This window comes from Lipomyces arxii, assembly GCF_038497795.1.
Source record: "Lipomyces arxii strain Phaff 12-163 unplaced genomic scaffold V1512scaffold_1, whole genome shotgun sequence".
NCBI classification, from domain to species: Eukaryota; Fungi; Ascomycota; class Lipomycetes; order Lipomycetales; family Lipomycetaceae; genus Lipomyces; species Lipomyces arxii.
The window spans coordinates 1,374,381-1,397,763 of record NW_027117700.1 but is presented as its reverse complement, the minus strand read 5'-3'; the positions used below and the strand labels follow the sequence as shown (position 1 = coordinate 1,397,763).

Here is a 23,383-nt window from a genome sequence, read left to right as displayed (position 1 = left end):
ACGAGCAAAAGTAGGCAGTCGCATTTAGCACTACATTTCGAAGGTTAGGGCTAATGACTGGACCGTGCATTTATCGGTCGTTCTCGGCCAATCAATTGCAAACTGAGCTGTTTAAGGCATATCTTAAGTCATGTTTTTGCAACACTTATCTACTAGCTCACGTGATCTTAAAATTAGTACAACACCCTTTTGCGTGTAAACAATGTGGAGAGCTCGCACCGGGGCTACCAAAAGGGTTTTGAAGACGGAGTTGAGTCATTCCTTGATCTCGGTGAATACTACAAGTAATAGTGAAAATGGGTCATTTTGTTACTCTTTCGACATGGTAAGTGTTATGGTTTAGCAATTGCGTTGTTTGAATGGCTCATAAATGTTTACTACAATACTCACACCAATGTAGTGCTCTTAATCAATGGGCACTTGATTTTGAAGGAAATCTTGAACGTATTGTAGCTTCAATTGTTGAAGCAAAAGCTCAAGGATCAAGTCTTCGTGTTGGACCAGAGCTTGAAATTACGTATGGGCATAGGACTCAATGTTAATGCTCAATTGTTAATTTATTTTAGAGGATATGGCTGCCTGGACCACTTTTTGGAGAGTGACACTTACTTGCACTCTTGGGAGATGTATGCGAAACTGCTGCAGCATGAAGACTGTCAGGATATTCTGTTAGATGTGGGTATGCCGGTTATGCATAAGAACGTGCGATACAATTGCCGTATGTTGAGTTACAATAATCGAATACTGTTCATTCGTCCCAAACTCTGGCTTGCAAACGACGGAAATTACAGAGAGATGCGGTATTTCACACCGTGGATGCGGCCACGACATGTTGAGAAATTTTCACTTCCTCGTATGATCACTGAGATCAATGGTCAGACCTTGGTTGACTTTGGCGACGCTGTCTTGGCTACTCAAGACGCAGTTCTGGGGGCCGAGACTTGTGAAGAACTGTTTACGCCTGATTCACCTCATATTGACATGTCTTTGGACGGTATTGAGATTTTCACGAACTCGTCAGGCTCGCACCATCAACTTCGGAAGCTTGATTTACGTCTGAATTTGATTACTGAAGCAACTGCAAAGTGTGGCGGTATATACTTGTACTCTAACCAGCGAGGCTGCGATGGCGACAGACTATACTACGACGGTTGTCCGTTAATTGTCGTGAATGGTAAGGTTGTAGGTCAAGGCTCGCAATTCTCTTTAAAAGATGTAGAGGTTGTGACTGCAACTGTTGATCTTGAAGATGTTCGATCTTACAGATCACAGATTTCGGCTGCATTGCAGAGCCGGACTACACCGAGCTATGAGCGTATTCATGCTTGTTTCGCTTTATCTAAGTCGGGCTCGTCATTTGATCCTACAATTGTACCTACAAAACCACGTGATATCTTTTATCATAAGCCGGAAGAAGAGATTGCGTTGGGACCAGCGTGTTGGATGTGGGACTATCTTCGTCGGTCTAAAGCCGCTGGATTTTTTTTGCCTCTGTCAGGCGGAATTGACTCTTGCTCAACCGCTGTCATTGTGCATTCAATGTGCCGCTTAGTTGTTCAGGCATGTGATTCTGGCGATCAGGCCGTCATTCATGATGCCAGGCGCGCGGTTGGTCTAACTGCGGAGGCGGACTACATTCCTGCCGACCCGGTAGAATTTGCCGGTCGTATTTTTCACTCGAGTTACATGGGCACCGCGAACTCGTCGTTTGACACGCGGTCGCGCGCGACCCGACTTGCTAACGAAATTGGATCATATCACGTTGATTTGAACATGGACACTGCTGTTGCGGCGGTCCGCCAAATTTTCGTTGTTGTTACCGGTAAAGAGCCTCTGTTCCGCGCACATGGTGGCTCTGCCGCGGAGAACTTGGCTCTGCAGAACATTCAAGCGCGACTCCGAATGGTGCTCGCGTACCTGTTTGCTCAACTTCTTCCCTGGGTACGCGGTCGCTCTGGCGGGCTGCTGGTTCTTGGATCGGCTAATGTCGACGAATGTTTACGCGGTTATCTCACAAAATATGACTGTTCGTCTGCCGACATCAATCCAATTGGTGGCATCTCAAAGACCGATTTGAAACGGTTTATTGCATACGCTCGTGATGAATACAAGATGCCTATATTGCAGTCCTTTTTAGACGCAACGCCCACAGCCGAGCTAGAGCCTGTCACCGAGACGTACGTCCAGTCCGACGAGGTCGATATGGGAATGACTTACGACGAGCTATCAGTATTTGGCCGGCTGCGCAAGATTGACAAGTGTGGACCATACAGCATGTTTATCAAGCTGTATCACGAGTGGACGCCTAGGTTGACAGCCGAGCAGATTGCGACCAAGGTCAAGAGCTTTTTCTTTTACTATGCAATTAACCGGCATAAAATGACAATCATGACGCCCGCGTATCATGCAGAGTCGTACTCGCCGGACGATAACAGATTTGATCTGCGACCGTTTTTGATTCCCAACCAGAGGTACAGCTGGGGTGCGAAGAAAATCGACGAGGTTGTGGCGAAATTAAAGAACCAATAGATTACCTACAAAAAATAGAATTGTGTAGGTGTAATGAATTATTTGTGATGGTGGTAGTTGACTAAAACACAGTAAAGTAATGAAAACACCAAACGAATACAACAATTACGCCGGCTGATACAAACATACCAGCTAAAATGATCACCAAGATAGATGGCGTTCTACAATAATTTGCAAAACCTATAAGAAAACGATATGACACATCTGGAGTATACTTAATCGCTTTCGCTTGTCCAGATTCTAATAGTACTATCATCACTAGCCGAAGCAAACATGTGCTTATCCTTCGGGTTCCACGCAACCGAGTTCACACTTTGCGTATGACCAGACAAAATCTCAATCAGACTGGCGTCGTCTTTTCTCCAGACGTAGATGCTTGCATCTTCGCTACCAGAAACAATGAAGTTGTCTGAAAGCCCACCGAAGCACGATCGAATGATGTACTTATCTTGCTGTAAACCAACACATTTCCTTATTAATTGTATTTTTTGAATGTCCCAGAGCTGAATTTCTTTTGCAGAAAGATTGACGATTGCGTACTTCGAGTCCCGCGAGATCGAGACTGAAGTCGGCGCAGCATCTAATTTGATAGCCGCAATAAGCTTATAGTCCTGGGTGTTGAAAATCCGGATCTTGGCGTCGTCACATATGACAACTAGCTTTGAACTATCCGGAGTCAAAGCAATGTCTAGCACGCGGAACTGAGTCCATTGATGAATGATGTTTCCCCTGATTGACCATAACGTGATTGGTCGTTCAATATCCATGCAACCAGTCAAGTACTCGCGTCCAGAAGGCATCCATGCACATGAAGTCACGGCATGAACAAATTCCTCGGTATGCAGACACTGACGATCTTGTACGTCCCATAGCTTGACAGTTCTGTCAAATCCACAAGCAATTAAAATTGTGTCATCAGGCGACCAAGCCAGCGCTGTCACGGCATCTGTATGTGTAGTCAATGTGCAGATCTTCTCAAAGGACGGAACGTCCCAAATGATGACTGTGTAATCCTTTGACGCAGATGCAAGTTTCGTACCGTCATTAGAAAACGCAACAAACCACACCTCTCCAGTATGTTCAGTCAGGATATGCGTGGTCTTGCTAGGAAATTGCGATGGATCGCACACATGGTCGGTGTAAAGAGAAACTGCAGCGTTGGTGTTATGGTATATACACTTTTGAACTTGATATGACTTTGCCTGGTCTAATAATGTGGCAAGACGATGCTCGGGGATCATGACCGCCGGGGAAATCGACTTCTGTAACTCTCGAAGTAGCTCAGCTCGTGAATCACCGTCGACACCAGTCCAGCCAGCCTGAGCGCGTAGATCCTCAGCGGAGGTGCACATCATTAGCGACGACAGAAAATGCAACTGGCGAGTATCATAGTTTAGCACGGACAAATCGCCGCGCAAAACTGTCAATGCAGCTACCAAATCACGTTGCTCTAATAGTTCAAGAAACATCTGTTGTCGTATCAAAAATTTGAGGGACATGATGTTGCTGCCGGGTTTTAGGTCCAGCGAGCCAAGTAACCGCTCGCTCTCGATCCATTTCCCGGCTAAAATTGAATCTTTAAAAGCAGTAACAGCCTGACTGTCAATAGAGCAATCTGATTCCATTTCCAGCGCGCTCGCAGCACTTTGATAGCCCATCTCATGTAAAGCCTGAATGATGAGTCTAGTGGTCTCTAGCTTACTTGAACCATAGTAGTCTGAATCGTTTGACGAGTCATTCAGAACACCGGTTCTGCCATTGGTTGTGCCGTTCTTTTGACCAGATATGTTGTTGTTGCTACCTGTCGGCTCAGGTGCCGCAACGGGCTCTAGTCTCATAGGCATGTGAATAGCGGTTTCCCAGCCAGACGTAGAGGACTCGGTTCGTGGACGTTTATGTCTGTGCACGTGAGCACGGTCGTCGTCGGCAGAATCTGCAATCAACAAAGGAGATATAGGGCCGGAGTGCAGCAGAGCTTCAGAATCGGCAGACGACGACGAATGTCGTGGCAGAGGCAGATCAGGGGAGTAAGGACGGCGCAGAGAGGCCGCCACGTTGGAAACGGTGAGATCTCTTTGAAGCTGAGATGAATTGGCAAGATCAGTAATAGCTTCACTGTGTCCCTTGCGCAAAAAATTCTAACAAAAAATTGCGAGTTGGCTTAGGAAAAGAGAGCTTGTTTTGAGTGGAAACTTCAATTAGTGACGGAATTGCTTCTGTACTACGTATTTGCTGGTCTGGTCTTAGTCAGTACAAACCCCACTTTTATGTACACTGACCGACATCGGCACTTTAAAACTTTAAATGTCGTATTTAAACTCAAAATTTTGGAAATGAAAAAGAGTCACAGGCTTAAATTTGAACGATCTCTTCTTCTTCTCTCTCTCTCTAAATATATTACAGACAGAATGGCTTCTTCAGCTGTACGATTCAGAGCATCAATGTTCTTGAGCAGGAATCTTCGAGCCCGAGCTTTCCATAACTCGTCTAGAAATTCCGAATCTGGATCTTCTTCAACTTCAGCTTTAGCATATAAAGCTCTTCATAGACGAGCACGATTTCCGTCTCATCCCAAGATCCAGACGCCGAACTGGTCGGCTTCAACTGCTGTGTCGTCTATTATATATGAAATGCCTGTTGTGAGCTCCCAGCCTTCTCAAGCTCATGTTCTGAACTGTCTCGTTCAGAACGAGCCAGGTGTTTTATCGCGTGTTTCTGGTATTCTTGCAGCCAGAGGATTTAACATTGATTCCCTTGTTGTTTGTAATACGGAAGTTGCTGACTTGTCTCGTATGACAATTGTTCTTCAAGGGCAGGACGGTGTCATCGAGCAAGCGAGGCGTCAGCTAGAAGATCTTGTTCCCGTTTGGGCTGTTCTTGACTACACTTACACTCCCATTATTCAACGTGAACTTCTTCTTGCAAAGGTATCTTTGCTCGGACCTGAGTACTTTGAGGAGCTGCTTGCCCACCATGAGCACGGCATGGCTGAGGCTTATGGAGAGGAAGCCATCGGGGTAGTTGAAGAGGAAGAAGAAAGCTACAAATCATACCACCCGTCTAAACTGTCGCCTAGTGAAGCTCTGCGCCATAAGCATGCACATCTTGATGCCATCACCAAGCTGGCTCATCAGTTTGGCGGTAAGGTTCTTGATATCTCTGCTAACAACTGCGTCGTTGAAGTCTCGGCCAAGCCTGACCGTATTACTGCTTTTATCCAGCTGATCCAGCCGTTCGGAATTTTGGAGTTGGCTCGAAGTGGTATGTACAGTGTGTTATAATTGCAGTCTGTAGTACTAACAAAGGTAAGGTATGACGGCTCTTGCGAGAACCCCTCTCGAAAATGCGACAGAAAAGAGCAAGTCGGCTGAAGAGGCTGTTGATATTTCGCAGCTCCCCCCCGGTTAAACAGACTCTCTATGCAAGAGATCAAAGATTTGTAAAATTTGGAGAAACGGAGTCATAAAAGTATTTACGATATGGAATATATGATCAGTTATCATTTAATACCGTCAAGAGTTTGATGAGCAATCCCAAAGACACGTTAAATACAAAATCATAATCCTGTAGTCAAACTACCAATACTAATGCAAACAGCACAGTTTGTACATTTAAAAATCGTCTCCCCGAGAAATAACCTCCTTCACGGTAGGTCGAAGAACTGCCACATATTAGTTTCAATAGATATGCATAGATATGTATAAATTATAAACTTACTGATTGTGTGTTCATACTGTGCAGTCTTGCACCCCTTCACATCGACCAAAGGAGGATAGTCCTGGACAATGCCAGCACTCACCAAGTTATTCAGCTGCTTCATTAGCAGTCGTTCGTTCACAAGGCTCTCATACTTACAGCAAGGATATATTTCTCTTCTCCCAGTCTGTCCAAATATCTCCGACAGAATGGTAGAGTGCCAAAATGCTTGTCAATTGTGCGTAGTAAGCTTTTAGCTTTGTTAAGTCTCAACGGGACATGGCCAGCGTCAACGCGTTTAGCATAGTGCGAGCACTCTCCTTCGCCGCGAACAACGCCTTTACCAGTACTTCCAAAAGTTTCAATCGCAAAAGTCTCGCCTTCTTCCATCTTTGTCTGATCACCACCCTTGACAATGGGCACACTTTTACCGCCATGGATCTCGTATCTGTTGATCGTGTGACCGTTCAAGTTTCTAATTGATTTGACCTGGTGCGTCTTTCCTCCAATTTCAACCTCATAACTCTCCATAGTTTCTTGAATGGCTGCACCAACATCACACAACCGAACGTCAATACCGGCTTCTTTGATACCAGTGTTAGTCGCGTCCTTCACTGCCTCTAGTAGTCTGCTATACTGTGGGTCGAATGCAACCGTGAATGCTGAGTCAATGATATGACCGTTGACATGGACACCAAAATCAACTTTCATGACATCATCGTACTGCACGACTGTGGTGTCGCCAGCATTGGGGGTATAATGAGCGGCAACGTGGTTGAGACTGAGTCCGGTGGGAAACGCTACACCTGCTTCAAGTCCGTCACCTTCAGCCATGGCCCTTGTACCGTCCTCAATGAGGTTTGCAATCTCTGTCGTCGTCATGCCAGGCTGAATCTTTTCCTCTGCATATTTTCGCACTCTGCGATGCACTTCTGCTGCTTTTCTAAGATCATTGTAGTGTTCTTCGTCCATGCGGTCAAGATATCGCTTTTCTTCATTTGTTGTTCTGCTTAGATTGTCGTCCTTATACTCCATGATCTGGCCCTCTGGGTATATACCATTTGTGTAGAATTTGGAAATGCCAATAGTAGGCGGATCTGTCTGTACCGCCTCAGCTGACTTTGATTTCTTTTTTGATTTTTTCTTTTTCTTCTTTGCTGGAGCTGCCGCAGCCGGAGTAGCTCCTTCATCTTCTGATCCGTCTGAATTGTTTGCTGCAGGTGTATCTGTGCTTGGTGCTTGATCAACTATAGTTCATTTCGTCAGCACCATGATTTTAACAGAATTGGCACCACATTCGACTTACGTGTGACCGCGGCCAAGCCATTGACCACTTCACTTTCGACTGTCATTACTGTCCAATTTAAACGTGGTAAGCAAAGGCTCGGGTCGAAATAATTGAAAGCGATGGAAATTCGTTTGCACAAATTTCCGGTCCCGAAATGGGACGAGACCGATCGGTACAATAAGGGTTTTGTGGTCGACATTTGCGAAACTACAGGGTTTTGTATCGACATGGCACGCGAATGGTCGCGCGCAGCCTAAAAGTACATATTCAAATTGGCAATTGCCTGCTTCTGACGGGTAGCAACGCTCGAATGTAACTTAAGGCGTTAAATGTCATGAATTAAAAGAGACAATGAGGTCTAGCTCTCGCGCATTGACTTACTATGAAGCACTGAATCTGCATCCAAATGCAACGGCGGCCCAGATCAAGTCGCGATTTTACGCTCTCTCGAAGGAGTATCACCCGGACAGGGTGCTACTTAGAGAAGAGAATGTTCGTGCAGATGCACGCAAACGCTTTAATGCGGTTTCAGAAGCATATTCTGTGTTGGGAAATCCAGACAGTCGGCACAAATACGATCAAACGATCCGGGGTAGAAATAGTAATGTGCATAATGCGGGAACACATTACTACCGTACGCCGGGGGATCAAAGGACGGGATCGGGATTGAACAGAACACGAATGCGAATGAACTACGGAGGTGACTTTGGAAAACAGAAACAGCCCTATAATCCCCACCCGGTGAATCCGAACAATGTAGGACTTGGCGGTGGATATGCAACTGGAATGAATGATGATGTCCCACATTTCGTATGACCGACAGTCTGATCGTAATGGGCAATTGACTGACAGAAGTAGGATTTTGATAAACACGTTCGTCAGCAACAAGCATACGAGTCGTTTCGACAACTACGGCGAAATCGAAAGTATTTCGCAGATGCTACGTCCGAGGAGGCTGGAAATCCAGCGACCGCAGGCAATCCAGCTTTTTCTGCAAACACAGAATCTACCGAACGATACAGCAGACCTAGGGCATCGAATGAGACACGTCACGGCCAGGCTAGCCAGCGAAATCACAGATTTCACCAGCGGACACAGCAGCAGTCTGCAGCGCAGCAACCACAACACGCAAGGCATTCGTATGCAAGAACCGCGCCACAGAACTCACCGCATCCACAAATGGCTGAGTCGGCAATGTCTATGGGCAAGATGGTAGGAATGGTATGTCTAGTATCAGGGGTCGTTTATGCTACTATGATTGCTGCTGGAATACTGTAGACTAAGTTGGCAGCTGCAACTCAATGTAAAATAGAACAATACAACATGTGCATTCAGGTGGTAAATACGGTATATAAATTTATATCCAATAATACACATTCTATCGTCAATAGATCCATCTTATCAACGAGACGCTTAAGCCTCGAAAGAGAAAGAGAATCCGAGCTTGTGGGCAGGCTCTGCAAGTCTCTGGGTGTCAACAGCGGCACCGAACCCGACCTTGACACCTTTGGTGAGGGACTGGAGGTAGGAGAGAGAGACAAGACCGGTGTTGGAGATCTTGACCTTAGCAGAAGAGGTAGAGTCAATGGTGTACTTGGCACCGACCTCGAGCGCGACCTGCGCGGTCGATTTCGAATCAAGAGTAGCCTTGGCACCAACCTCAACAGCGGGAGTGGGCTTGGTATAGTAAGCAGCAGAGATGATGGAAAGCTTCTTGGCAGCAGTAAGGGCAACAGCGAAGTTGCCGGCACCATAGCCGATTCCAGCGGCGTAGTTGGTGACACGACCACCGGGAACGTCGTACGCAACCTCACCGCCAGCAACAATTCCAGCCTTGCCGAAAGAGAAGTCGGTAGTGAAGGTAGGACCCTTGAGCAAGTCAACGAAGGCGCGCGACATGAACAAAGGCTGCTTGTAAGTCAAGTTTAGCTTGGCACCGGTAGCACCAGATGAAGGGACGAATGAAGTGGCAACATCTGTCTTCAAGTTGGGAATGTAAGGGGGGAGCTCGAACTTGGTGTCAATAGTGTTGTTAGTCGACCACGACTGGGTGAGAGCAATGTTTGACTTCGCATCAGTGTACTTGGCCTCAAGAGCACCAGAAATAGAGCCGTCCTTAGGGGAAGACTTTCCACGAGCAGTGAAGGTCTAATTAAGGTATTAGTCGATCAATTGAGGTCAAAATTGCTAAAAACAAAGAACACATACCACTCCGTTATCGGCCTTGGTCTTAACGTCAAGAGACGCAGGAGCAAGATGGAAGAAGTCCCGGTTAAGAAGGTCGTTAGGCTTCTTAGCAATATCAGAGTAGGCGACGACAGACATTTTTTAGAGCAATTGACTGTTTTTTTGTATTGGGCCAAAAGGGAATCAAAAGATTGTTAAAGAAGAGAAGTCTGAGTTGGCGCGAGCGGAATGAACCAAAAGTTGGGCCCGGATGAACAGGGGTTGACGCCGGTTCTAAACCCGGGCCTGAACCGAACTTGTCCTGAAGCCAAATAGAATGCAGTTCATTGCCCCACGACTCAGTTGGGGAGTCTTGAACCGGTTGCAAAAGTCCGGTTCAACACGGCAATATTGATATTACCCTAACCTGCTAATTTTTTGCTTAATACTGACATATACGCCGATGATCCAATATTTGCACGCGGTTTTTCTCTCTTTATACGCAAATACTTCGCGCTTTATCGAATATATCAAATACTAATGGATTCTTCAAAGCAGGAAAGATCACCAGATTCACATTCGTCGCGTCATCGTCATCATCACGACTCTGACAGGCGCGACAGAGATTCTAACAGATATAATGATTCCCGTAGAGATCGTGATCGTGGACGTGACAGTGATAGACATCGTGAACGAGACAGGTCAGGATCACCTGGTGCTCGTCGCAGTAGGCGTGATGCTCCGGAAGATGAAAATTATGATGAGAGATCTTCTGCAAGGAAGAATGACGCCATTGCTGCTGCTGGTAAGAATATATACAAATCTTAAGGTGCTCAATACTAATGTCTATAGCCGCCGCTGCTGAAAGAATCAATGCTCAGATTCAAGCAAAATTTGCTGGAGGCCCACTTCCGACTAGCCCGGCACCTTCATCTTTTACCCCAACCTCTTTACCTCCGTCACGAGCAACTGAACATTCCAGTGGGGAAGCAGACGACTTTGTACAAGACATAGAAATCAATCATCTCATGAACAGATACACCCTTACGAAGGGACAGACACAGACAATGATTAAGACTGAGAGCGGTGCTGATGTGACTACAAGGGGACGGTACTATCCGGACAAGTCGATGGCTACGGAGGCCGATCCGCCATTGTATTTGCACGTTACTAGTCTCACGCAGGAAGGACTAGACAAAGCTGTTAAGATTATTGAAGATCTTATGGCACAGGATAATAAACCTCCTCCACCTCGACAGTCAGACCCTGGCCAGTCAAATGGTCCACCAACTGGGCCAGCTGGCGCTGTTGGTCAGTATAATGGCGGAAATGGCGAGAGACCCCCTTTTCAACGAGAATTCAGGGTACGTGATGACAAGTATTATCATGGTGATTTACTAATAAGTCTAGCGCCGTTGGGTGGATGACCGTGTTCCAATTGGACTGGATTACTTGGCCGGCTTTAACGTTCGTGGCCAGATTGTTGGATCGATGGGTGCCAATGTCAAGCATATACAGAATGAAACTGGCTGCCGTGTACAGATCAAGGGACGCGGTTCCCAATTTATTGAGCAAGCAACGGGTCAAGAAGGCGAAGAGCCAATGTATTTGCACATAATGTATGTATTTTGTGACTTTTCTCGACTAACTTATTTGGCTCGTTTTTAATTAGTTCAAGTTGAGTTTGATTTGGTTCACGACTGACATTAGTTTTTTCTTGCGTTTAGGGGTCAAGATCCTGTTGGAGTAGCTCGTGCAGCTGACTTGGCCAAAGATTTGGTCAAGAGTGTAACTGACAGTTATAATGCATTTAAGGCCAACCCCAGGTCCCAGCAGCGATACAATGGTGGTGGTGGTGGTGGATATGGTAATAACTATGGTGGTGGCGGTCGAAACGGCGGGGGTGGCTATGGTCGTAACCAGTACCAACAGTCACCGCCTCCGGAGTCGGGATCTGTTTCCCCAACTGGAGCAAGTAACCAGCCAGATTACACAGCGTACTATGCAGCAGTTGCTGCGGGACAGGACCCATATGCGGCATATGGAGGTTACGAAGCCTATGTTCAGTACTATCAGCAATACTACGCCCAGTATTACGCGCAACAGCAGCAACAACAACAACAGAATGGTGGTGAGGCCGGTGGTCAGCAGCCTCCTCAGCCGCCATCTTCAGGCGCAGGGTCTTATAACTCTGTGCCGCCTCCTGCGGGATTATAAAAATATTTTTGATCTGTTTGCATTTAGTCGAGTATGTGTAGGTAATGTATGATAATATCAAGTTTGGTAAGCGAGAATATGCGTACGGGAAGACTTGAAACTTCAATCAGGTAGACTTTAGCGGCAAGTTACAAAATTACTCTATTGTATTGTTTCATTGAACAAATATATTATACTCGTTTGAATTTGACTTAACATAGCATTTACTGACAAGCTCCTTCGCAGACATATATAGTGCAAGTAATCTGTGAGTTGTTGGCGCTAATGAGTTTCAGCATCTAGACATGTGCTGCATTGCAGCTCATAATAGCATTACCTGTTTATATTTCATATCAATGGCACGACATCGATCTACCTTCGGCGAAGGGAGTTTCGCTGTATAGCCAGTTTCCAATTGCAGCGCCAGTGCCTAGTGCTAAAATGATCCAGCCCTGGTAGACAAGTTATTACCTACAGCCTTTGTGAAAATGAAATTTAACTTACATTGTATGTCATTGCAATCAGCATCAGTAGGAGCGAGAACACTACTTGAAGTCCATAGAGAAAAGGCCCTAGAAGAGAGTTTTTCTTTGAACTAGACAGTAGCCACCTTGGAGTGACGACAGTAGTATGCCAGAATTTGCGTCTGGGGTCAGCTGGGACGCTGTGCAAAGTCGAACTCGTGCTGATTGAATCATCAAGCAAGTTTTCCATCTCGAGTGTCCGGGTTGTTTGCGAGTTAGACAAGTTCGTGATGGCGGCGCGGATGTATTCGAACCCTACTCCGAGAGCCATGACTGCGATGAGAGAAACCACAAAGGAGAGCGTACCTTTGATGTGCCACCACCGGAAAACCACACATACATCCGTTGGATCCCAAGTGAACACCATCTGCATTGTCAGTGAATTGTTTGCAATCAAAACAAAATCTTCGGACTCACGTTCATCTTGCAGGTCACTCCCACATCATGTCCACTGTGAGGGTTTCCCATGTCACCACCGGGCATAGACGTCATGGGTTTCATTGATGATGTCATGTGAACGGAATCGCAATGGTTGTCCATGCTGCAAGTCTCAGGTACAAACAGTGGAGACGAATAATGTAATGTAGCACTTGCTAGAAGGTTGAAAGGGTTCATTTGACGACCCACAGCACGCTGTAAAATATGAGAACTGCTTTGATAGTCGTAGTGAACAAACAAAGCTCGAGGCGACAATGAAGACTTTGAACTCTACTTATATGTTAGAAGCAGCGTTGTTTTGCGTTTGATTAGATTCAAGTGAAAATAAAACCAATAGATATGACAAAACACCTTGAATCAGGCAGAACCGTGGTTTTGAGTATTCAATATATCAAGGCAGAGCGTGCGATGAGGGCATAAACTGCGATGCCAGATAAACTTTACCCCTGAAAAAGTACTAGCTCTTCAGCACAGACAAGTTTATTTTACTGTTGCTATACTTCACTACAATCGTTATGATCGTAAATGAATAGAGAGTATTTGATTGTTGCTGATTTTGATATAATAATGAAAGTACTATAATCAGCTAGTAGCTATAGTTTATAACGTATAGCTCGTGGTGTTAAAAGTGTGACAATGTAAAGTGAAGCATGAGTTATAATTGCCCCAGGGCAAAGGAATTTGGATGGACTAGTTTACCGTTAAAGTCTTGGTATTTCTGAAGACTGGGCTCAGGAGCCAATTGCCACATATTCTTTCCTTTCTCTGGGCTACGACTGGAATCATCAATTCATTGAGATGTGGTATGGAAATGTCCTTTTCAAAAGATCACAATTCGCGCACACAATCTCACGTGCCAGTTGTCATCATCGGTATTCTTCGCAGCAGTCTTACTAATGTACTTTTAAAACTGGTAATATAATTGAGGTAAAGTTAGTTTGAACTTATTCAAATAGCATTAATTGTCAAATGTCAAATCAGTATATAATAGACATTAACATTATTGAGCCGCGCAGTGGCACTTCCGGAGGCTCGGAGACATTGACCTTACTAGTCCGAGGACCCTGTAAACTATCTTAACATACAGAACATCAGCAACGATTGGCCTTCTTCAGGCGAAATTGTAATTCGTATTTTGCTATTACAAGTCTTTCAATTGCTTTTGATTGGTCCTTTTATAGCTGAATCAGATCACGTAAAGTGGAGACGCGATGTTTGCGCCGAGAACAATTCTTCGAGTGCTTCGGTCCCAGCATCAGCACTCCGCCGGAACTGCGTATTCTCTATCGCGACAAATCTTACGTTATTCAAGATCACGAATTTTTGACTCTAATTCTACTGTGTTCTCTGTTGCCAGACGAGAATTTTCTTCCGTCAATACTAAGCATACTGTGATCAATTTGATCAAATTTAAGACTGAAGTACGAGATTTTCATGGATCTAGCATTGTACAAACAAGTGATTCGCCGGATACGGCTGCAGACAAGAAGCCGAAAAAAGAGACAGCTGTTAAACCAGCACCACGACCGGGTGTTGAGTTACTTGAGGAAAAAGATGTTGACGCTAAAGAGCAGCGAAAGGCAGATTGGGCTATTATGAAGGAAATGATGAAGTATCTCTGGCCAAAAGTTAGCAACTTGTTTACAGATTACAGCTAGCAGAATCTGACTTTTGTTTAGGGTGCGATAGGAGTCAAGACTCGGGTGATCATTGCTCTTGCTTTGCTTGTGCTGTCTAAGGTAACATTTATCAACTGCGTTTCGGTTAATGAGTCTGACACTCGCAGATTCTTAACGTCCAAGTTCCGTTTTTTTTCAAAAATATCATTGATAGTATGAACATCGATTTCACTGGTATCGCCGGTACTTTATGGACCGTAGTAGGTGCCACAGTTATTGGTTATGGTTTGGCCAGAATTGGTTCTACTTTGTTTGGTGAACTCCGAAACGCGGTTTTTGCAAGCGTCGCACAAAAAGCTATCCGAACTGTCGCGTTAAATGTCTTTGACCATTTGCTTAGACTAGATCTCAATTTTCATCTGTCTCGTCAAACGGGTGGTCTTAGTCGTGCGATCGATCGCGGTACAAAAGGTATCAGTTTTGTGCTGTCGTCTATGATTTTCCATGTTTTGCCTACTGCACTTGAAATTGGAATGGTTTGCGGTGTGTTGACTTACACATACGGTTCGCAATTTGCTGCTGTCACACTCGGCACGATGGTAGCGTACACAGTTTTTACATTCCGGACAACTGCATGGCGAACAAAGTTCCGAAAGGATGCCAACAAAGCTGATAACCAGGCAGCAACAGTTGCTGTCGACTCGCTCATCAACTACGAGGCCGTCAAGTACTTCAACAACGAGCCGTATCAGGTAGCAATGTACGACAAGGCGTTAGCTCAGTACGAGTCTGCGTCGATCAAAATTGCGACATCGCTCGCATTGCTTAACTCCGGTCAGGCATTCATTTTTTCTTCAGCTTTGACTGGTATGATGTACATGGCTGCCGAAGGTGTTGCCGCAGGCACGCTTTCTGTTGGTGATCTTGTGATGGTCAATCAGCTTGTGTTTCAACTATCGGTTCCACTCAACTTCTTGGGCACGGTGTACCGAGAGCTGCGCCAGTCGTTGCTTGACATGGAGACTCTGTTTGACTTGCAAAAGGTTAATGTTGGTATCGTTGAGAAGCCAAATGCGCCGGTGTTGAACTTAACAAAAGGGGACATCAATTTCGAGAATGTTACTTTCGGATACCATCCTGATCGTCCGATTCTCAAGAATGCTACGTTCATGATTCCTGGCGGTATGAAGAGTGCGATCGTAGGTCCGAGCGGGTCCGGAAAATCGACCGTGCTTAGATTGTTGTTCCGTTTTTATGACGTACAAGAAGGTCGGATTTTGGTAGACGGTCAAGACATTCGGGACGTGAATCTGGAAAGCTTGCGTAAGAGCATTGGTATTGTGCCGCAAGACACGCCTCTGTTTAACGATACAATTGAGCATAACATTCGGTACGGGCGAATGGACGCCACTACGGAGGAAGTGCATCGTGCCGCTGAGCGCGCAAAGATTGACAAGCTAATTAAAGACCTGCCCGACGGGTGGGGTACTCAAGTTGGAGAGCGCGGAATGATGATTTCTGGCGGTGAAAAACAGCGTCTGGCTGTGTCTCGTCTGATCTTGAAGGACGCGCCAATCATGTTCTTTGACGAGGCTACATCGGCACTTGATACTCATACCGAGCAGTCGCTGATGCAGAACATCAACAGCATCATTCGCGAAAAAGAACGCACGAGCGTGTTTATTGCGCACAGACTACGAACGATTCACGACAGTGATAGCATCATTGTTTTGAAGGGTGGTTCGATGGCAGAACAAGGCACGCACAACGAGTTGATCAGTAAAAATGGAGTGTATACTGGCATGTGGCAAGCACAGGAGATCTTGGAGGTTGTTGAAGAGGACAGAAATCTGGTAGAAGCTGATTTAGAGGAGCTTGCAAAAATTGGGGCCGAAAGCAAGTGAAAGTCCTGATTAAGATATAAATTCTGTAATATAGACACTACTTTTTTTTTGACTTTAATCGACATTTTGGGTTTTATGACTGTGACAGCGGCAAATACTATGTATATAATTCAAAGTCAAGACGTTTCAGCCTGAATATGCATAGAGCCGACTTTATTTTCGATGCCATATGAGGCTATGTTTGTTTACGGTGGGTTGGCCTGCCCCTAACTAGTATCTCACTAGCAGTTGCACGAAGACAAAGACATTGAAACTTTTCAAACAGTCTATAAAGCAGGCTGTATATTCTTTGATTAAGCGTTGACTCCATTATGCAATTTTCACGTCTGTTCCATTACTTTATACAACTTGCGCAGTCCGTCATCAGCGCAATAATTCTCGGTGTTTTGGCACATGAGATCAGCATCCTTCTATCCGCCCACCGATCTGTTCCAACCGGGATCATATTCGCGCTGTCGTTGTGTATAGTGGCCATCTTGACGGCCGCACTATCTGCGTTTAGCAAACGGCGCGAAGTCAAGTTGGTTTACCTCTCCGGGTTCGAGGTCCTAATTGCGTTTCTGTTCGGAGCCGCGTTCGTGTGGGTTCTGCTTCAGATCTCGCCGGTGGCGTGCGGTTGGGCGACATTTAACCCGTTCGGAAAAAACGAGTGTGGACGGATGAGGGCCGCGCTGACGTTCATGATTGTCGAAGTGTGAGTTGGCAATTGATTTTTTAATGACAAAACTAATAGTGAATCCAGTGGGCTGTGGTTAATTAGCGCAATGTATCGCTGTCTGACCTTTGATCGGAAAACCAATACAGAAGGAAAAGAATTCGTATAGATTTGCTTTTTACGTTCCAATTCAATAATAAACCCGTTTGTATACAGTTAAACGCTTGCAGCAGCATCTTTTTCCTTCAGAATATTTTCAACCACAGTGACCTTATCTGTAAACGACTGCTTCTTGTCGGTCCTAAATTATACGTTAGAGATGCACGGTTGTTCATCATTAATCCATACCTGGTTCCAACTCGAATGTCAGTCTGGACACGTGGGACACCAAGAGAATGTATAAGCTCATGTGCTTTTCCAATTAAGCCCATGACTTCGTCCCATGGACCTTCAACGGTCGTGCCGGCCGAGTGCATCGCGTACTTCAACCCACTGCTTCGAATCAAAACTTGGACCTCTGCGATATATTTTGAGACCGAGGCGGATTCGCCAGTGCCCATCTATATGATTAATCTCAAAAGCTACAATAACAGTATACATAATTAACGTACAGGTATCAGACAAAAGTCAGCGCTGCACTTCAACAAAGTCATGATTTGTGGTTGATTTGTGGTTGATTTGTGGAGAAAATATACAAAGTATTAAACCTTGAGAGTTGTTGAGAAATTGTCGCTTATAAACTTTAATTCTGTCAACTGTCAGATTAAAGTTTATATGCTCATATAAGCTAAACTTAATTTCCAACTCTAAACTCGATTCAAGATCCAGTTTACAACTGCATTTATAGTAGATGAAAACGATTACAAGTTGATATTGATTATATTTACAGTCAAAACTAGATGGTTTGTCGAAATGGGCCAAAAAATCTACTAACGTGCTTTTGCTGTAGTGCGTTCTGCAAGTGAGCAAGTTTGTGTCCGCTCGGTAGTGTTCGATAGAATAAGAGTGCGATAGTATGTTTCAATTCAAAAAATATGTCGTTTAAAGTAAGAATCCGGTCCGAGTATTCTAAGATTTGCGATATCAGCAGATGTATATACGTGTGGCGTCGTTAACCAGCATTTAACGGTAGATAACACCTGACACGTTCTGCACAGAACCCGACCGGGCCAAATGATCTACGTTGATTAAGAGTATAGAAATTGCTTGAATGATTTACGATTGGCGGAATATGGAATGAGCTGCTTGGTGGACAAACAACTCTACGTAGATCTATAAGAAATGTTTTAATGTCACGCAATGGCATAGCAATAAAGGACAATATAGATCGACCATAAATTCATAATACAACGCAAATTTGATAAGCTTATCTTCTAATGCATTCTCTAATGCGTATACTGTGCTATATCTTTGTAAAGTTGTAAGCATGCTGCTCAATTACGGCTCGGTTACCCATTCACAGTCCAATCTTGCCCCTGAAAAGAAGGCATCTATCTGCACATCAAGAAACTCTCCCACGGGCCAACATTTCCGACAATTTCTCTTTCTCCACTCATTAAACTGCTCCCTCCACTAAAGGGCACGTACTTTATCTGTCAATCTTGCTTTTTTTTTTTTTTACTCAAATCCACTGTGCGGCCCCTCATTATCATTGTACTAGCAGCGCTCATTAAAGATCACTAAATTACAACTTTTACCTTCATTCTGACATGACCGGTTACAGTCCTTGACCAGTACATTATAATCCAGACACTACAAATAGCATAACCTCACTCAATTGTGTTTTAAGAATTAGTTTTGTCGTTAGGAGCTAGAAAGATTAGTTGGAATCCCTAACCTCGTGGCTCTTAAGGGCAATTAGACCCATCGCAATTAGATCGCGAAGACACAGCAATGCTGAAATTAAAGTGGGATCGTCATAAAGTGAACTCCGTAAGTACACGTCATTTTGATAGTCGGCTATTGCTGTATAGTACTTTTGCGACTGACATGTACTACAGAAGTCCGCTGGGTTAAATTATTACAAAGACCATGGCGTTCCTATTAAATATAATGATTTAGAAGCGGCGGCTCCAAAAGTCGTCAAATTATTGCAGCAATGGTCATTAAAAGCTTCTCTAGATGACGCAAAACTGGCACTTAGAGCGAAGTACTCATCTGGAAATGTGGAAAAGGCAGCCGAATTGTTCAGATTCTTCCAAGAGGCAAATGACGGACTGCTGTACGACATTCAAGAAGCTTCAAATGTTGTCGAAATCAGTGCGACAGCTAGTATAGATTCGTTCAGCACAAGCGGTACAGAGATGACCATCAGCGCTTCAACTGGTAGCTCAGTATCAGTATCATCGAGTAAAGCAGCACAGCAGCGGCAACAGCAACAACCGGCCAGCAAAGCCATGACTCCGCTTTTACCGATGCTTGGTGCAGAGAACCTCAACAACGTGACTTGCTATCTCGATTCACTATTATTCGCAATGTACGCACGTATGGAGTCCTTTGAACCAATTCTCTACAAAGTATACGACGAGAGCCCGGTGCGTAGGTTGTCGTCCTTACTGAGAGTATGGGTTAACATGCTTCGGGCCGGAAAGCTGATTACATCTGATATCACAGCTCAGTTAAAAATTGCATTAGCAGAGAATGGGTGGACGGACGCTCTATCCGAAACTCAACAAGACGCATCTGAAGCTTTCGTCTTCATTGCAGAGAAATTATCGATGCCACTTTTGACCCTGAAACTAGATATTGCACATGGCGGCAAAGAAGTGGCGGACGATGATCACAAATTCGTCAACGAACGTTTGTTGCATGTTCCGATATTGGGTGCGACTGACGATCCACCGATTAGTCTTGAAGTATGTTTAGAGGAATACTTTTCAAACTCTGTTGTCGTCAGGCGGGAAATAGAGAGACGACAATCTGTATCGTTATTATCAAGGAAGTCGTTTACTGCACATGTCGAAAGCGTCGAAGTCGCAAGCCGGCCCATACGGTCAAACACAATCGACGTTCGGCCAGAGTATCTTGAAGCGCTACAGAAGGAAAGGGATAGCATAGAAGAGAGCGGCGCAAAAAATCAGCGGTCTGACATTATATCGGCATTGCGTAATTATTCGCTGAATCCATCAGAAAGTGCAGTGTCTGTAACTTCATCGTCAAGCGGTACTCCAGCTGTAGCACTTCCCGAAGCTGTCAAAGGCAGACGGCATTCGAGCTTACGCATTAAAAGGGAGATTCCTTTGCCAGCATGGGCATTTTTGCAACTGCTCCCATTCTACACAGACGGCGCCCAGCACAGTTCTTCTGCCGAACACTTTGCATTAAAACGCCCAATTTTAGCTATTTGTTTGAAACGGTACACATGGACATCCTCTGGGAATGCCATCAGGAATGATAGGAAGGTCTTGGTTCCTGAAGTGATTGAACTTCCACACTTTGTAGCTGACGATCCCGACAGCGAGCCGGATAACTTATATGGGAACTTTAGACTAGTACTCGAAGCAGCAGTTTGTCATCGTGGCAAGTCAATTAGTTCTGGGCATTACATTTCATTTGTTCGGGATTCATTATTCCACCGGCGACAGCAATTGATGCAACAACAGCAGCAACAGCAGCAACAGCAGCAGCAAGGTGATTCTGTTACTGGCGATTCTGTCACTGACGATTCAAGCTCGACAACGAGTGCACTTGCTGGAGACAGTTGGCTGAAGTTTGATGATTTGGCGACTCCGCGTGTTTCAGCTACGACGTTACGTGATGCCATGAGCACTGAGATACCGTACATGCTGTTTTACCGCATGGTACATATCGACGAGCCAATCGAGTTGGAGCAGGTGATTTCGTCGGAGAGTATGATAAACAGTCGGTCATTGGCGCCTTCGTCTAGCGCAACGTCGGCCATGAGCACCGTATCTGTGCCGGCTATTCTGAGCGGATCGAGCGACGAAGAGGATGAAGATACATTGCAAGACATTAATCTCACAATGCGAGAACCCTCGCCGCCGAGAACATCGCAAGACAGCACTACCGGTACTCCTTTCAAGCCTACAATCACTCAGCGATGGCGTGAGCGGAGCATGCATCGAAAACAAAGCTCGAAAAGCACGCCGGAGAGAGGAAGCGAGAAGTTCGGAGACGGCGCGGCTGACGGAGACGAGCATCACCACCATCACCACCGGCGACGGCATATACGTCGGCGGCAAATTCACCATACAAACGCTGGGGCTGGCAAGGATGATGAGGGATTTGATGAAGAAGAGAAGTGCGTCATATCTTAGCTTGAAATTATTCTGCATTAGCATAACTTTATACTATCAAAAATTAGCTATGACTATTTTGCAAGTACGGCCCAATGCGATGGGTCTCTCGTTTGCGTCGTAGTTAATCACGCGTTCGAGCGAGTCAAACACACCTTAAGCGGACTTGTGTCCTGCCTGTTAGTCGCGCAGTCTCGCGGATCCGTAGAATATGTTTGGTAACACGTAGATAACAACCCATCTCGAGAAACGCCGCAAGAGCGTCTTTCGATTCGTCTTTCGATTCGTCTTTCGATTCGTCTTTCGATTCGTCTTTGGATTTTCTGTGTATAAAAATCATGTATGCCTCTCTTTATCTTTATGTGTTTCCTCCTCATCAATCACTTGTTTAAGTCTCGAGAGCCTTCTCGTATTTACACCAGTCGACGAATCACGTATCCAAAATAATGTCAATTCAAAACGACAATCAAACCTTGGTGTTGCAAGGCAGTGGGTCCTATCCTTATCCTACTCCTCCTCCTACTCCTCCTCCAAAGAAATAGGTGTAGTTGATCTAACGCGTTTTGTCTGATCTTGGCTTTATTCAGCTGTTGTCTCGTTGTATAATTTATTCTAATCTTCGGCATTACACACTTGTGGTGTTATTATTAATTTACGGTTTGCAACTAATTTTCTTTTGTCACGATGATCACCTCCAGAAAAGCAAAATCGTCTTGTTTGTTTGCGAGTAACTATTTTTGCTCTAGATTCTTTCTTTATGTCGAATTAAATTGCAAAACTCGTTTATGTTAGATAATCATTTTGTTACTAGTTATTAGTTGATTTCTATTATTAGATTGAATTTGCTTTAGAAAATGAACAGATAATTATGTTTTTGTCAAATTAAAAAAGGTTGTTGCTTCTGCATCATGGGCGCGTACGCGTGTCATACGCAGTAGCATACGCAACACGAAACCCGAAACCCCCTATTTTATTAAAATCCAGACTCAAAATAGAATTTCCTTTTGCGATCGGACCCTACTAAAATAACCAAAAAAAAATTAGTCTCACTTACAAAATTACAAAAACAAAGAAAAAAGAAATATCGTCACGGACAAGATTCGAACTTGCGCGGGCAGAACCCAACGCCTTTCAACTGCGAAGAAGATAGCAGGGCGTCGCCTTAACCACTCGGCCACCGGGACTTTATACACAGTTTTTAAAAATTAGGGTCTCAAGACGATCAAACAATTATCTAAAAAATTTTTATTTAATATATAAACTAAACAATATGTACAAAAGAGTATAACAAAATAATTGGCGAAAAGAGATTTTCGCAGTAATAAATGTACTTCAAGAGTGGCCATGGAAAACGAAAGTTGAGTCGCTATATCGGAGGTGAAGTAATCTCGTTTCTTCACAGATGTAAAAAGTCAAGGTATTATTGCCAACACCTGTGCCTCACATTCAAACGAAGCTTGACGCCTGTGTGGTTGATCTGTGACATTCTTGTGTAAAGCAACAATATATTGAAAGACCTGTTACTACAAAAAAAAAAAAAAAAAAAAAAAATAACGCTAATTGAAAGGTGCGTATGGAGGACACGACACGCTAAAGACGGTTAAAGTATATAGTTGAAACTGTATAAGATATGAAGATGGAAATTGACTACATTTTTACAAAGGGTAAGGAGCCTACTATTACAATGGTGTGGTCTTCTAAGAATAGAACATATAAAAATACATATAACAATAAACACATTATAAATCTCGTCAGAGAGCTTATCGAAAGTTCGACGTATGCTCGTCGTAAGTGGACGTACGTCGTTGGGAGTTATCCGGATGCGGGCACGCTTACCCCTGATTTCTAACATCTAAAGAATCCATGATCCCGTAGATCAGCTAGACGAGATAATGAATCTTTGACAATCTTCGGCCCTGATCTCAACAAATTGCGTTTGTGACCCGTCTCCACCTTCTGGGACGGATCACAAGGCTCTGGGGACTTAGGAAGACTTGGGGGGGGGGGGGGGGGGGGGGGGGTGGGGGGGGGGGGGGGGTGGGGGCGGGGGGGGGGAGGCACTTGGAGGGCGAGGGGGGCGGGGGGGGCTTAAATTTTTTTTTGTTTTTTTTT

General features: G+C 44.7%; 13 protein-coding genes and 1 non-coding gene across 14 annotated transcripts; 8 read left to right on the top strand and 6 right to left on the bottom strand.

Annotated features, from left to right (window-relative positions):
- The first annotated feature begins 203 nt into the window (after positions 1–203).
- V1512DRAFT_20329 (uncharacterized protein) lies at positions 204–2,637 on the top strand. The gene is made up of 3 exons (XM_066913288.1): positions 204–325; positions 401–517; positions 567–2,637. Exons 1-3 carry the CDS (start codon positions 297–299, stop codon positions 2,527–2,529), a joined length of 2,109 nt encoding a protein of 702 aa, XP_066774593.1. The 5' UTR covers positions 204–296; the 3' UTR covers positions 2,530–2,637.
- V1512DRAFT_257193 (WD40-repeat-containing domain protein) lies at positions 2,550–4,744 on the bottom strand. The gene has a single exon (XM_066915177.1). The coding sequence runs from the start codon at positions 4,371–4,373 to the stop codon at positions 2,745–2,747; it is 1,629 nt and encodes a 542-aa protein (XP_066774592.1). The 5' UTR covers positions 4,374–4,744; the 3' UTR covers positions 2,550–2,744.
- Positions 4,745–4,970: 226 nt separating this feature from the next.
- On the top strand, positions 4,971–5,937 carry V1512DRAFT_269383 (small subunit of acetolactate synthase-domain-containing protein; the record flags this gene model as incomplete). Its single annotated transcript, XM_066917566.1, has 2 exons — positions 4,971–5,790; positions 5,840–5,937. The coding sequence occupies 2 exons, from the start codon at positions 4,971–4,973 to the stop codon at positions 5,935–5,937; spliced, it is 918 nt and encodes a 305-aa protein (XP_066774591.1).
- A 74-nt stretch (positions 5,938–6,011) lies between these two features.
- On the bottom strand, positions 6,012–7,641 carry V1512DRAFT_257190 (peptidase M24A, methionine aminopeptidase). Its single transcript, XM_066915176.1, has 4 exons — positions 7,532–7,641; positions 6,385–7,472; positions 6,247–6,340; positions 6,012–6,190 (listed from the first exon to the last, which is right to left on the bottom strand). The coding sequence occupies exons 1-4, from the start codon at positions 7,575–7,577 to the stop codon at positions 6,141–6,143; spliced, it is 1,278 nt and encodes a 425-aa protein (XP_066774590.1). The 5' UTR covers positions 7,578–7,641; the 3' UTR covers positions 6,012–6,140.
- Positions 7,642–7,725: 84 nt separating this feature from the next.
- Positions 7,726–8,901, top strand: V1512DRAFT_219493 (uncharacterized protein). Its single transcript, XM_066913662.1, has 2 exons — positions 7,726–8,323; positions 8,372–8,901. Exons 1-2 carry the CDS (start codon positions 7,865–7,867, stop codon positions 8,789–8,791), a joined length of 879 nt encoding a protein of 292 aa, XP_066774589.1. The 5' UTR covers positions 7,726–7,864; the 3' UTR covers positions 8,792–8,901.
- V1512DRAFT_257187 (eukaryotic porin/Tom40) lies at positions 8,818–9,912 on the bottom strand. Its single transcript, XM_066915175.1, has 2 exons — positions 9,722–9,912; positions 8,818–9,661 (listed from the first exon to the last, which is right to left on the bottom strand). Exons 1-2 carry the CDS (start codon positions 9,836–9,838, stop codon positions 8,927–8,929), a joined length of 852 nt encoding a protein of 283 aa, XP_066774588.1. The 5' UTR covers positions 9,839–9,912; the 3' UTR covers positions 8,818–8,926.
- A 307-nt stretch (positions 9,913–10,219) lies between these two features.
- Positions 10,220–11,896, top strand: V1512DRAFT_201457 (uncharacterized protein; the record flags this gene model as incomplete). The annotated part of the gene is made up of 4 exons (XM_066913217.1): positions 10,220–10,484; positions 10,532–11,043; positions 11,090–11,302; positions 11,390–11,896. 4 exons carry the CDS (start codon positions 10,220–10,222, stop codon positions 11,894–11,896), a joined length of 1,497 nt encoding a protein of 498 aa, XP_066774587.1.
- A 152-nt stretch (positions 11,897–12,048) lies between these two features.
- Positions 12,049–13,223, bottom strand: V1512DRAFT_257182 (Ctr copper transporter family-domain-containing protein). The gene is made up of 3 exons (XM_066915174.1): positions 12,817–13,223; positions 12,380–12,766; positions 12,049–12,327 (listed from the first exon to the last, which is right to left on the bottom strand). Exons 1-3 carry the CDS (start codon positions 13,012–13,014, stop codon positions 12,229–12,231), a joined length of 684 nt encoding a protein of 227 aa, XP_066774586.1. The 5' UTR covers positions 13,015–13,223; the 3' UTR covers positions 12,049–12,228.
- A 667-nt stretch (positions 13,224–13,890) lies between these two features.
- On the top strand, positions 13,891–14,644 carry V1512DRAFT_273692 (uncharacterized protein; the record flags this gene model as incomplete). Its single annotated transcript, XM_066917739.1, has 2 exons — positions 13,891–14,465; positions 14,517–14,644. Coding segments are annotated over exons 1-2 (543 nt in total), but the record flags the coding sequence as incomplete, so codon positions are not given.
- V1512DRAFT_20217 (P-loop containing nucleoside triphosphate hydrolase protein) lies at positions 14,579–16,515 on the top strand. Its single transcript, XM_066913249.1, has one exon. The coding sequence runs from the start codon at positions 14,672–14,674 to the stop codon at positions 16,358–16,360; it is 1,689 nt and encodes a 562-aa protein (XP_066774584.1). The 5' UTR covers positions 14,579–14,671; the 3' UTR covers positions 16,361–16,515.
- Position 16,516: 1 nt separating this feature from the next.
- Positions 16,517–17,222, top strand: V1512DRAFT_20199 (uncharacterized protein). The gene is made up of 2 exons (XM_066913241.1): positions 16,517–17,054; positions 17,103–17,222. Exons 1-2 carry the CDS (start codon positions 16,672–16,674, stop codon positions 17,182–17,184), a joined length of 465 nt encoding a protein of 154 aa, XP_066774583.1. The 5' UTR covers positions 16,517–16,671; the 3' UTR covers positions 17,185–17,222.
- Positions 17,223–17,231: 9 nt separating this feature from the next.
- V1512DRAFT_201759 (YkoF-like protein) lies at positions 17,232–17,668 on the bottom strand (the record flags this gene model as incomplete). Its single annotated transcript, XM_066913227.1, has 3 exons — positions 17,232–17,316; positions 17,364–17,575; positions 17,627–17,668. 3 exons carry the CDS (start codon positions 17,666–17,668, stop codon positions 17,232–17,234), a joined length of 339 nt encoding a protein of 112 aa, XP_066774582.1.
- A 1,082-nt stretch (positions 17,669–18,750) lies between these two features.
- V1512DRAFT_20180 (ubiquitin carboxyl-terminal hydrolase-domain-containing protein) lies at positions 18,751–21,332 on the top strand. The gene is made up of 2 exons (XM_066913230.1): positions 18,751–18,947; positions 19,016–21,332. The coding sequence occupies exons 1-2, from the start codon at positions 18,909–18,911 to the stop codon at positions 21,290–21,292; spliced, it is 2,316 nt and encodes a 771-aa protein (XP_066774581.1). The 5' UTR covers positions 18,751–18,908; the 3' UTR covers positions 21,293–21,332.
- A 1,024-nt stretch (positions 21,333–22,356) lies between these two features.
- Positions 22,357–22,455, bottom strand: V1512DRAFT_t3. The gene has a single exon. It is a non-coding gene; the product is annotated as a tRNA-Ser (tRNA).
- Positions 22,456–23,383: the final 928 nt, after the last annotated feature.